At 36.7% G+C, this 12,813-nt stretch overlaps 1 protein-coding gene across 1 annotated transcript in view; it reads left to right on the forward strand.

The window, feature by feature from the left end:
* The first annotated feature begins 379 nt into the window (after positions 1-379).
* The window catches only part of LOC133314288 (isoamylase 3, chloroplastic), a 29,583-nt gene continuing 17,149 nt past the window's right edge, over positions 380-12,813 (forward strand). Inside the window, exons 1-10 of the mRNA XM_061515737.1 lie at positions 380-779; positions 878-944; positions 1,034-1,102; positions 2,740-2,897; positions 3,860-3,953; positions 7,007-7,243; positions 7,439-7,543; positions 8,974-9,078; positions 10,138-10,272; positions 10,408-10,494. Of these exons, the coding sequence (XP_061371721.1) occupies positions 649-779; positions 878-944; positions 1,034-1,102; positions 2,740-2,897; positions 3,860-3,953; positions 7,007-7,243; positions 7,439-7,543; positions 8,974-9,078; positions 10,138-10,272; positions 10,408-10,494 (1,188 nt within the window). The 5' untranslated portion in view covers positions 380-648. The remainder of the gene's footprint in view (positions 780-877; positions 945-1,033; positions 1,103-2,739; positions 2,898-3,859; positions 3,954-7,006; positions 7,244-7,438; positions 7,544-8,973; positions 9,079-10,137; positions 10,273-10,407; positions 10,495-12,813) is intronic.

The following is a 12,813-nucleotide window of genomic DNA, read 5'->3' on the forward strand; positions in this document are numbered from 1 at the left end:
CCCTCCAAAAACCATCTCCCAAACAGAGTCTTAATATTTTTATACTGAATCTAATTATTTTTTTGAGATGAGTCAATTTTGGATATTTTCACAAATTTCAATTTTTTGAGTCGATTATGAAATAATTCCGAGTTAAAATTTAGGGAGAACTAAAATTCTTCATTCTTTTCCAAAAATATATTTAATATGGAAGTCAAATTAAATTTTCTTCCCAACTACTCATCATTTATGTCCAATTACACTACGACTATTAAGTATAAATTTTTTTAGTATGCACTTTATATATATGAAAAGAATTTTACTTACATGCACATTACTTAAAATCCGTAAGATCTGAAGAGAGAGATATTTTTGGGAAAAGGATTCGGACACGTGTGGATGCTACTGGACTCGACTCCACTGTCACGTTCTCTTCTCTGTTCCCAAACTCGGATTCACGTGGCAGGCATGAAAATCGCATTGCTCGCTTCGATGCTTCTCTACAGATAAGAAAGCTCGCTCGCATTCCAAGCACCTCAACTTTCCATTTCCAATTTTGTATTCTCCATATATAAATAACAACCCAATCCTCTACCTCTTTGCTTTCACTCATCTCCCAAGTCCCAACAATCGGATTTTCTCGAACTCGGTTCTTTGTAAGGATCCAATATGCTTCACCATCCATTACTCTACGGTTCAAGATCCACTACTCATTCTACACTCTTCGCCTCTGTTTTTTCCGGCGGCAACTACGTCGGGCGTAGTTCATTTGCCGGAAATTTGTCTGGCCGTGACGTCGGGTACTTCACTTTAGATTTTGCATCCATTAATTGTAAGAATATTAGCTTATTAGTAAGCGCTAGTGGTTTCTAGAGTTGACATTTGATCTTATTATTAGGTTGAAGTTTAGTAAGCAAGCAACTGGAAGCAAATCTAATAATAACATGCATGGAGTTTTTAGTGAGGTATGTAATCATTAATGCGCTCAAGTATAATTGAGTGTGACTTCTCATCGCTATTGTAAATTTTGATTGAAAATTTTGGCATAGGTTAGGCAATGGACCGTGCCAAGCATAGGACAACTAGTGTTTATGGTGGTCGTGCTCAAGAAGGGTTACTTGAGGTATTTATGTCATTTATGTGTGTCTTCGTGCCACTGGCCTTAAAAAAAAAAAAAAAAAACTCTTGTTCTTAGGATAACAGAGAGCATGATCGTAGACCAACTGGAATAGATTATGCAACTCAATATTGAATGTACATCTGTCCACATGAAAGCAAAAGAACAAGGTTGGCAATTTTGAAGTTAGTCTGATTGTTTCCAAGATGACCTTGAAAGTTTAAGTTTTAAACTGTAAAAGCAAATAAAGAGGGATGAAAACGATGCAATCAAATGTTACTATATTTTAAGAGCCATACAGTATACTGTTTTTTTTCATAGGTTTAATCGCCAGCCTGATAGAGCACTTGGTTACAGTATATGTATCTTACAGCAAATAATTTTTCCTGTGATGTTAAATCTTAATTTGCTAAAATTCATTAATTCATCTAGATGTAATGAAGGCTTGCTGGTCAAGTCTATTACATTACCTGATGCATGCATCATTTTTTTCTCTCTTTCTCTCCCCTCCCCCTCCCTATTATTTGGATTCTTCAGAGATAAACCTAGAAATTTTTTTCATGATAACTAAATGCAGAAGGTTGTTGCGTTCACTATGTATGTTAATGAAATTTACTCAGAAGGTACATGTTATAGTCATCAAATCAAAGAAAGAACTCTTTTCCAACTTCGGACTTCGGAGGGAATAAAATTTGGATTGCTGATAATTTTGTTGCTCATGAGGTTAAATAATTATTGCCAATTATGGCACTTTCGTGCCTATTAGTCTAGTGGGGCAGCTATTAGTTGCATAGTTGCAATTTATAGTCATGTTTATAGAATGCAATGATAGTGGTTTTTTTATATGCAATTGTTTGCTATCTAAGAATCAGAGTGCTAAGAGCTTTGGTATTAAAGTAGTTTGTTGTTAAATCCCTTGCTAAAAATGAGAAATTCAACGAACACTTGCTCCAACCTTGTAAGAACTAAGAACACCAGGCTGTTATTTTTTGTGTCCCTTTTAACTGATTGAGAAAGATATTATTACCTCATTTTCAAAAGCTGTCCTGGCATTTCAGTTCAAGAGCCTCAACTCAAGTGACACTTAGGTAGCATTTGCTTGTGGACAAAATGGAATGGAACGTAATGTAACAGTTGATTTCAGTTTTGTTCTCCTGGGTTTCATCTTCTTTAGTAGAACCAAAATGTACCTCTTTTTAATCTCATGCCTAGTTCTATTCTATTTAAAAAATGCAGTAAACATAAAACAGAACTCTTATATTATGTTATGTCCCATTCTAATACGTCTACCAAGCTATACCTTAGTCTCTTTGGGTATTGTTTGCTCCACAAGGAGTAAATCCCAGCTAGGTCACTTTGTCTGCACTTTGGCCTATCATTCCCTTTTGGCCCAACCAATACTATGTCATAAACCTCCTTTGAAACCCCCTCCCAAAAAAATAAATGCCATACCATTATGCTGCAATTTATATTTGAGATTTCAAACATAGCTCCATGCTGCAATATTCTTGCTTATATCTGTTGCTCTTTGGCACATTGCATATCTGTTATCAAAGTGCATGAATGTGTCAAATACGTTAATCTTCAAGTCAAATGTGATGAGTGTAATCCATGTTGTAATGTCTTACCTTTTGCAATTCCAGGAAGAAGCCTCAAAAGTGCTAAGGAGCAGACCTTCATGGGAAATTTTCCCAGGCCAGGCATTCCCATTGGGTGTGTCAGAAGTTGACAATGGGATCAATTTTGCTATTTTTTCACAGTATGCAACTGCTGTCACACTTTGTTTAGTCCTTCCTGAGAGGTAAATTTAGATATTCTTTTTGTATGATTAGTTCAAATTTTAAAAATATTTCATTGATATATATATATATATATATATATATATATATATATATATACATTTGAAAGATGTGCTTTGTCTAATTTGATTTTAGCCTCATGTATGCATTTTTATCATGAGTCTTTAGTTTCTAACGCTGCAATTTTATATAATGATTTGTCACTTTCTAAATATTTGTTCAAAACTGTAATCCCATTAAGAGAGAGCTTTATTAGTAAGGATTCAATACTTGCATTTATTTTTTAGATCAATTGAGAGACTTCACTTCAAGCATTTGAACTCAAAATTTTGATATATGTTGAGTGTAAGTACCATATCAGCTTTTATTGTAGCTTTGTTTTATGGATGCTAGGGTTACATATTTATAAGAACCATTTTTGGGCCCTTACTAGACAACTTATTCTTTTGGGTCAAGTTGTTATTCACGTGGTATGAGAGTCTAGTTGACAAAATGGTCTACAGTTCAGTCTTTATTGGTCTCGGTCAAATTAAAGTTTTAGCCTCATGTGTTATGAGTCAATTTTTGAAGATTTTCTCTGTCATTCAAGGTCCTGATACAATTTCAAGGATGATGCAGACTGCTGCACCTTTCTGATATTACATACTTCATACCCTCTGGTCATTTTTAACACCAGTATAGTTTTTACATGCAACATTGCTTCAATTAATTGGAGTTCTCTTCTGTGGCATGAGTCATGACTATGTGCTGCGGTTTGTCGATGGGGTGCAAAGTGATTTTGCAACATGAATGTACTTTGTTGTGATAAGATATACTTTCTTGACAGTAATATTGCCTGAATTGTCCTACTACAAAACTTTATGTTTTGATTCTAGGTTTTTTCCCCAGGTTAATATATCCATAAAAATTATCAGTTTCCTTTTGTTTCACACACTTATTCTCATGTTTTTATAATGTTTTTTAGGGGAGGCATTGGCACATTGGATGGTGGCATGATAGAACTGGCTTTGGATCCTCATTTGAACAAAACAGGGGACATTTGGCACATATGTATTGAGGTATCACTTCTGTTAGATTGCCTAAAATTCGGCCTTACCTTGGTCTTCAGTTGAAATTGTCGTTATAGGTTCTGTAAAAGCTGTAAAAGCACGACACTTGTGTAATTATCAAGTAGCTTTCCTATTTTCATAAATAAATAACATTTTTCTGTGTATTCGAATATAAATTTTGTATATTTCTATGCAATATCTTCCTATGTATCCAAATTGTGTTAGAAATTGTTGAGATATATAGTCCCACATTGATTGTGTGGGTAACTAATGTGGCCTTTATAAGGCCTTGGGCACTCCCACCCTTTGAGCTAGCTTTTGGGTGGTGTATCCCAAGGTTCTTTACATGGTATCAGAGCTTGAGTGACTATAAGGTCACGAGTTCGATCCTCACGGCCCCCCACTTTAAAGTGGAATTAAAAATAAAAAGCACAAAAAGGTAAAACCAAAAATTGGGCCTGTGCAATTCCACGCTTCTAGCCCAAAGGGCTCTTGCGTGAGGGGGACGTGTTGAGATATATAGTCCCACATTGATTGTGTGGGTAACTAATGTGGCCTTTATAAGGCCTCGGGCACTCTCACCCTTTGAGCTAGCTTTTGGGGTGGTGTATCCCAAGGTTCTTTACATGCTCTGATACCATGTTAAGAACCTTGGAATACACCACCCCAAAAGCTAGCTCTAAGGGTGGGATTGCCCAAAGCCTTATAAAGGCCACATTAGTTGCCCCCAACCAATGTGGGACTATATATCTCAACACGCCCCCTCACACAAGAGCCCTTTGGGCTTGAAGCGTGGATTATGCACAGGCCCAATTTTTGGTTTACCTTTTGTGCTTTTTGTTTTTAATTCCACTTTAAAGTGGGGGACAGTGAGGCTCTGATACCATGTTAAGAACCTTGGAATACACCACCCCAAAAGCTAGCTCTAAGGGTGAGATTGCCCAAAGCCTTATAAAGGCCACATTAGTTGCTCATACAACCAATGTGGGACTATATGCCAACCCTAAAACTACTACAGCAGAATGGCCACTATACCGAAAATTGTACATACAAGACAAATAATTTATACTGTTAAAAAAATATAATATAAATCATTAATGTGGCCTTCACCCAACAGTTTAAGCTTTTGGGTTGAAATGATATTTTACATGGTATCAGAGTCTCTGTGATCAAGTGTTCAGCCCATTGGGCTTTCGTGTGAGAGGGCTTGTTATAAAAATATAAAATAAAACCATTACATGTCCTTTACTTGACAACTTAAACTTTTGGGTTGAATTAACACTTTACATATACTATACACATAAATTTTCAAAAAAAGCATTACCTAAAATTACAGATGTATTCATAATTAATAATCAAAGTCATGGATTAAACACATAATCACCATCAATTTAAGGCATAATTAACAAGGCTATAACAATTGAAGTCAAAGAGCATAAGGGGAAAAGAAAGTAAAGCATCAAATCTTAAATAGGTTGACGGAATTAATAGAAAAAAAAAAGACGGCTGTGAACTGTGAAAACATAGCAACTGAGGAAAAACATAAGAACAGAAAAAAAAACGTAGGGACAGAGTGCTGTGAACTGTGAAGGGCTCTGTACACGCTACACAGTACCAAAAAAAAGAAAAAAGAACTGAGCTTTGACGGAGACAGAGGGTGTGAACCACGAAGGTATGAACAGAGATCTGCGTGAAGAAACTAAACAGGGACCTCTATGAAGGGGCGTAAAGGATGTGCGTGGTTGAGCAGACCAGCAGAAGACATGGGCGAGCAGTGGGTGTGCTGGAAAGTGTCAGGCTTGGTCTGAAATAATGACAACAAGTAGTGGGTTAGGGGTCAGAGTTTGAGACAGAGGTCAGGTTTAAGTGTTTTTTGCAAGAATCATCAATGAAGAAGGGTTTCAAATCCTATAATGTTTCTAATTCCCAAAACAGAGGATAAATCATTAGAATACCCAAAAAGAAGGGCTAAAAAATTCAGAAAATGGAGCAAACCTGTTCACCATAGCAGCCGTGACAGCCATGTCTTGTCACGATAGCAGGCTGACAGCCCTGATTTTGGGCATGATGGCCATGACTCCAAAACGCGATGTGAAGGAATGCATGTTACAACCACGTACCGCAATGACGCTATAATGCTTCTATTGGGCGTGATTGACTACTCCGACTTTTCCTACACTTTTATGTGTAGAAGTATTGGCAATGATGGAGGAAAGTATATGGCATGTCTATTTGAATGTTCACATTGGATTGGTGTCCTGCTTGATTTACTTTGGTGTTGAATGTTGATGCACTTTGTTAAAAGATTTAAATGTAATTGGACCGAATGTATCAATTCGGATGCAGTTATGATATTATGACTATGTAGATGAAAACTTCCATTTTAAATTTGAAAAACTTTTATTCGCCCCTTTTCATTTTAAATGGAAACTTGTAGACATTGTACAGATGGATGAAATTTCATTAAAGAAGAAATTGCTCGTTGTAAGAGGAAAACATCTGTCAATAGTGTCTTCTGCTGTGGAGGATATCTTTTCTGTCCCCAGTTACAATTTCCCTCTTATCTGTCTAATAAAGTTTCTGTTTCTATTAAAAAAATCTGTCAATACTCTCATAGGGAACTGGATTGATTTGTTTTTGTGTCTGTTAACTTGGTTGATCGTGAACATATGGACTCTTGTTGGGTGATTATGAAATGTTAATTGGTATTTCTTCATGCAATCATGCGCACTTGCTGCTTGACTTGATTTTTATGAGAATCACCTTGCTATAATAACATCAAACTGATCCATGGTAGACTGGTGTTTTTAAATGATTTATGGTTGCTTGTGCTTATATGGTTAGATAATGAAGTTCTCTGGGATAAATGTACATCAAACTGTTGTTAATTTACCTTGTGCTAATTGTAGATAATGCCATTATTTTTTTGAGACTAGTGCTGTGTTTTAGCGACAAGCTCTTGGCTCTGCATTTTTATTTCTTCCGTTATATCCAAGTCCAATATTGCTCAGATTGCACAGAGTTTGTAGCATTTTAATATATTTTCACCTTTCAATGTGAAGGATCTTCCTCGGAGCAATGTTCTGTATGGATATCGCATAGATGGACCTCAAGACATGGGTGAAGGGCATCGATTTGACAGCAGCATTGTGCTTGTTGATCCTTATGCAAAACTAATGGAAGGTCGACGATATTTTGGGGATATTAGCATGAAGTTGTCCAAGTTTCTTGGCACCTATGATTTTGACAGCTTGCCTTTTGACTGGGGAGAAAATTACAAGCTTCCAAATATTCCAGAGGTATTTTTCCTCAAGGTTTCATCCAAGTTGAATCATGTTTGTATCTATATCTTTGGCTTATATTCTACCTTTGCTTTGCATGCTGTTACAGCTTATGTCTAGTAGTTTTAATTTGACTAAGAATATGACTGCATATTGTATGTGTCTGGTTGAATGTAGTTCCATATTCATTATGCTCCCTTGCTGCAAATGCAGAAAGATCTTGTTATATATGAGATGAATGTCCGCGCATTTACAATTGATGAATCTAGTGGGTTGGATAGCAACATTCGTGGCAGCTATCTTGGTGTTATTGAGAAGGTAATATTTGCAATATAATTAATATAAATATGATGTAACACTATATGCATGGGTATAAAATTTTAAAAGTTTCATTTCCTTGTGAAGTGATTGTCCAAAATATATTAAACGAAGCCTAGTGTCAAACTGCTGTAGGGTTGACTATGTTAGAGATGTAATATAAAATTATTCATGTGTTTTCATCTTACAACTTGAGCTTTTATTATAGTTGGCTCATAATAGTATCAAACTCTCTATGACCAAGTAGTTTAGAGTTCGATCCTTACTGTCTCCATTTTTCTAATAATTAATTAAATTTCATCACAAGGTAAGAGGGCCTGTGTATTGTCCATGCTTCAAGCGCAAAGGACTCTTACGGGAGGGAGCATGTTAGAGGTTTAGTATGAAATCATTTATGTGTCTTCACCTAACAATTTAAACTTTTGGGATAGTTGGTTTATGACAGATCAAATGAAATGTGTTATAATATTATCAAATGGATTGTAGCAAGTTTTCCTTTGAGGTCAACAGAAGTTCAACCATTAAAATATAAACAGTTAAGAAAAAATGTTATGCTGACAAACATGGGGATTTGAATATTGGGATGATGGTGATTTTGTAATGGAATGTTGATGTTCTGTAGCAGTTTCAAACCCTTGGTGGAATATATATTGTCTTATTTCCAAAGGTAATAAAAGGCATCTCTTCCCCCACCGCCAGAAGGTAACTGATTTTGATGTGTTTCTTTTAGAAGAGTCTAAAGACAATACGTAGGAAATTTTCAATATCTCGAAACTTTGGCTTAGCTCTCTCAAATCCAAGGATGGGATGCTCTTTCCATGGAGAGCTATAACGGGCTTATAGAACATTTCCTTGACACGTTATAATGGTACATGGCACAACTAATCTTTATACAGAACGTTTGCAAAATTTATGTGTTTTAAAAAATGATTGAGAACCTAGAGATATGTTAAACCCTCTACAGAAGGTGAGAAAAAGTTATTGTCTTACTGTTGTGCACAGAATTGTGATGAAACTCATAGCTAGCAAATTTCATTCTGTCAAGTGGTACAATGAAGTATTCTTGTGTTCAATCTGTTCTATGATAAAGTATATGCAAGATTCATAAACCTAGTACTTCTTAGATACTATATTAATGCGACTTATTTAAACAAGCTTTATATGTTCATGCTAGTTATCGGAGACGGCAGTCTTGCAGTTATCTTGTCAGATAAAACAAGAAGAAAGAAAGCCTTACTTTTCATGATACTGTTGCACACAATGTTTTGTGATCATTAGGTATCACAGAATAGGAGGGTGTATACAATGCTTTAGTGGTTATACACCATCTTCAATTTTAGGAAATATAGTTGTTTGTTCATTATTATATGCTTTTACTTGCTATTTATTGTCTTTCCATATTTAAACTTATTTTGTTGTTTGCCTATAAGATCCCACACCTTCTGGAGCTTGGTATCAATGCAGTGGAGTTGCTGCCTGTCTTTGAGTTTGATGAGTTGGAACTCCAAAGGCATCCAAATCCCAGAGATCACATGGTAATTTTGAAAATATATTATGCTCTATTTTTTGTGTCAAAGTTTCGTATGGGAGCTCTTCATTTTGTACTGTGTATTCCCAATAAATAAATCAAAATAAAAGTCTTCTCCCTGGCTGTTTACACATGAATTCTTAAGTAATGGACGATAACTGAACACATATATAGGTGGCACAACTATAATTATTTTTCGTTTTCACAGATTTAATGTGCAAATCTGAAAACACTAATTGCGGTTTTGTTACATGCATTTTTCTTTGATGATTGAAGTGATCAGACTATGGGTGTGCATGGCAACCATTTTGTTCCCTGGCACTCTTTCTGAAAAGAAACAATTCTTTTCTATTTCTGTGCCTTGGAACAGTTTCTGAAAAAAAATAAAATTGTTTGATAACTGTTCTATTTTTATTCCGAGAATGAGAATTGCATTTGATAACACAACAAATAATAGAATAAAAAATCATTCTTATTAAGCATAAATTTTTATCGGACCATCACTTTTCTTTTCATATGGTGTGGTGGTGGTGGTTGTGGAGGCGGCGGTGGTAGTGATAGCGATGGTGGTGACGTTAGTGGCTACGGCGATGGTGGTGATGGTTAGTGATGGCATGGTGGTGGTAACGGCAGTGGCTGCGATGATGGTGATTGTGATGGTGGTGACGGTAATGGCTGCTGCAATGGTGATTGTGGTTGGTGACGGTGGGTGGTGATGGTGGCTTGAAGGTGGTGGTGTTGACGGCGATGGTGGTGGTGGTGGTGATGATGGTAGTGGTGGAGAGTGATTGAAAGAGACAAATGTTTCTCATTTTGTGCCCGGGAACAAAATTGCAAAATTTTTGATTCTTTTTTCTATTTCCCAGGACAGAAATTTAACTGGTTCATTCTCGGGAACGAAAAAATAAACCGGTTTTGTCAAACATTATTTCTATTCATTTTTGTTCTCGGGAACAAAAATTGAAAAAAAAACTGATTTTGGGAAGGTCGTCATGCACATCCTATGTAAGTTTGACTTACTAAGTAGCAATATATGATACTAACAGTTGTGTTTTTGCTTTTGAAGATTAACACATGGGGTTATTCTACAATAAATTTCTTTGCTCCTATGAGTCGCTATGCTAGTGCTGGTGGAGGATCAGTTAATGCTTCCCAAGAATTTAAGCAAATGGTTAAAGCCTTACATTCTGCTGGCATAGAGGTAGTAACGTTCATTTTTCACCCTCACAACTTTGGAGTGGTAACATGTTGTATATTTTGATCGCCTGGTTTCTGTCTTATTTTATATCATCTAAAATCTTATGTACCTCTTACTATAAATCCTATCCATACACAGGTTATTTTGGATGTTGTCTATAATCATACTAATGAGGCTGATGATGCCAATCCTTACACTACTTCGTTTCGTGGCATAGATAATAAGGTAATTTCAGATTTGTAATTCTATTTTTGCAGACTGTTATTCATACCGTGGAATACTTGCAATATATTTATTTCTTTCTATATGATTTTAATGTTGTTATAAATTGGTTAGTCCTATAATGTATGTATAGTTTACTTTACCTTGTGTGTGGAAAAGACTTCAGATACTTATTCTTTTTTTGTGGTTAATGAAATTTAATTGATAAGACTCCACAATAGCATAACATATACTATGTATGCAGGTTAAATACAAAATGAGGTAAAAAAGAAAAGAAATCATCTAAAAAGAAAGGTTTATATATATTGATGAACAACTTGAGTTGACATTTAGGTCTCACTTGAATATAAAATAATATGTTGTGTATTAATCTGATACAAAGAGTTACAATATATAGAGACCTTTCCAAAGGAATAATATTTACAGATAGGAAGTAATCTAATCATATCTAATCATATCCAATCATATCTATTCTAACACTCCCCCTCAAGCTGGTGCGTATATATTGTGAGCATCAAACTTGCTACAAATGAATTCAACCCGAGGACCTCTAAGAGGCTTTAGTGAAGACATCTGCTAGTTGATCATTAGAGTTGACAAAAGTTGTCTTGATTTCTCCTGACTGAATCCTTTCTCGAATGAAGTGACAATCAATCTCTATGTTTGGTTCTCTCCTGAAATACAGGATTAGAGGATATATGTAGCGCAGCTTGATTATCACAAATGAGTGTCATGGGTTGTTTCTGTTCACAAAGACGAAGCTCCTGAATCAACTGCTTTAACCAGATTAACTCACATGTAGTAATTCCCATTGCACGATATTCAGCTTCTGCATTAGATCGAGCAACAACAGGTTGTTTCTTGCTCTTCCAAGAAATTAAGTTTCCTCCGAAGAAAACACAATAGCCAGAAGTAGAGCGCCTGTCTGAGGGTGATCCTGCCCAATCAGCATCTGAATAACCACAAATTTCTGTATTTTCCTGATCTGAATACAACAAACCTTTTCCTGGTGCTCCTTTGATGTATCAGATGATCCTCACAGCAGCATCCCAATGAGAATCACAAGGGGAATCAAGGAACTGACTAGCCGTACTAACAGCGAAAGAAATGTCTGGCCTAGTCACTGTAAGATAATTGAGCTTCCCAATTAGCCTCCGATAACGACCAGGATCAGATAACAGCTCCCATGTCCGGGCAATAACTTGACATTGGAATCCATGGGTGTATCAATTGGTTTACACCCAACATACCAGTCTCTTCTAGGATATCCAAGGCATACTTCCTTTGACAGATAGAAATGCCCTGTCTAGATTGTGTTACCTCAATTCCCAAGAAATAACGCAGCTTTCCGAGGTCCTTTGTTTGAAATTGATTGAATAAATACTGTTTTAACTGACGAATTCCAGCTTGATGACTCCCGGTGAGGATGATGTCATCAACATAGACTAACAAATAGATGCACTTACCAGGAGATGTGATCCTATAAAATACAGGATGGTCAACTTTACTGCGAATTAAGCCAAACGCCTGAACAGCAGAACTGAAGCGACTGAACCATGCCCGAGGAGACTTCTTGAGACCATATAAGGATTTTCGAAGACGACACACCTTCCCAGACTCCCCCTGAGCAACAAAACCAGGTGGTTGCTCCATATAAACTTCTTCTTGTAAATCACCATGAAGAAAGGCATTTTTGATGTCAAGTTGAAGGAGTGGCCAGTGACGAATAGAAGCAAGAGCAAGAAATAGGCGAACTGACGCCATCTTAGCGACTAGAGAGAATGTATCGCTATAATCAAGGCCGAAGATTTGAGTAAAACCCTTTGCAACTAGGCGTGCCTTGAGTCGATCAACATGGCCATCAGGTCCAACTTTCACAGTAAAAATCCAGCGACAACCAACGATAGACTTCTCTGGAGGAGCAGAAACAAGGTCCCAAGTGCCATTGGAATGAAGTGTAGTCATCTCATCAAGCATCGCTTGGCGCCACCCTGGATGGGAAAGTGCTTCACCTGTGGTCTTAGGAATAGAAACAGAAGAAAGACTAGAAACAAAGGTGAAATGAGGTGGAGAAAGACGGTCATAGCTCAAAAAGGTATAAAGAGGATAAGGGTTACGAGTAGTACGTGTACCTTTTCTTTGAGCAATGGGAAGAGCCTCTGGTGAAGGAGCCGGAGGGGAAGAATCAACAGCAGTGGGCGATGAGTCAGCAAGAGTCGAGTCGACAGGAGGCACAGTTTTGCGACGCTGATAGGTGAGAAGTGGACGGTCCTCAGGTATAGAAGCAATAGGTTGCTCATCTGGAATAGAAGCACCTGCAGT

This window comes from Gastrolobium bilobum, unplaced genomic scaffold (genome assembly GCF_033153095.1).
Source record: "Gastrolobium bilobum isolate Gb01-03AN ecotype WA unplaced genomic scaffold, APGP_CSIRO_Gbil_v1 utg12160, whole genome shotgun sequence".
In the NCBI taxonomy this organism is placed as follows: Eukaryota; Viridiplantae; Streptophyta; class Magnoliopsida; order Fabales; family Fabaceae; genus Gastrolobium; species Gastrolobium bilobum.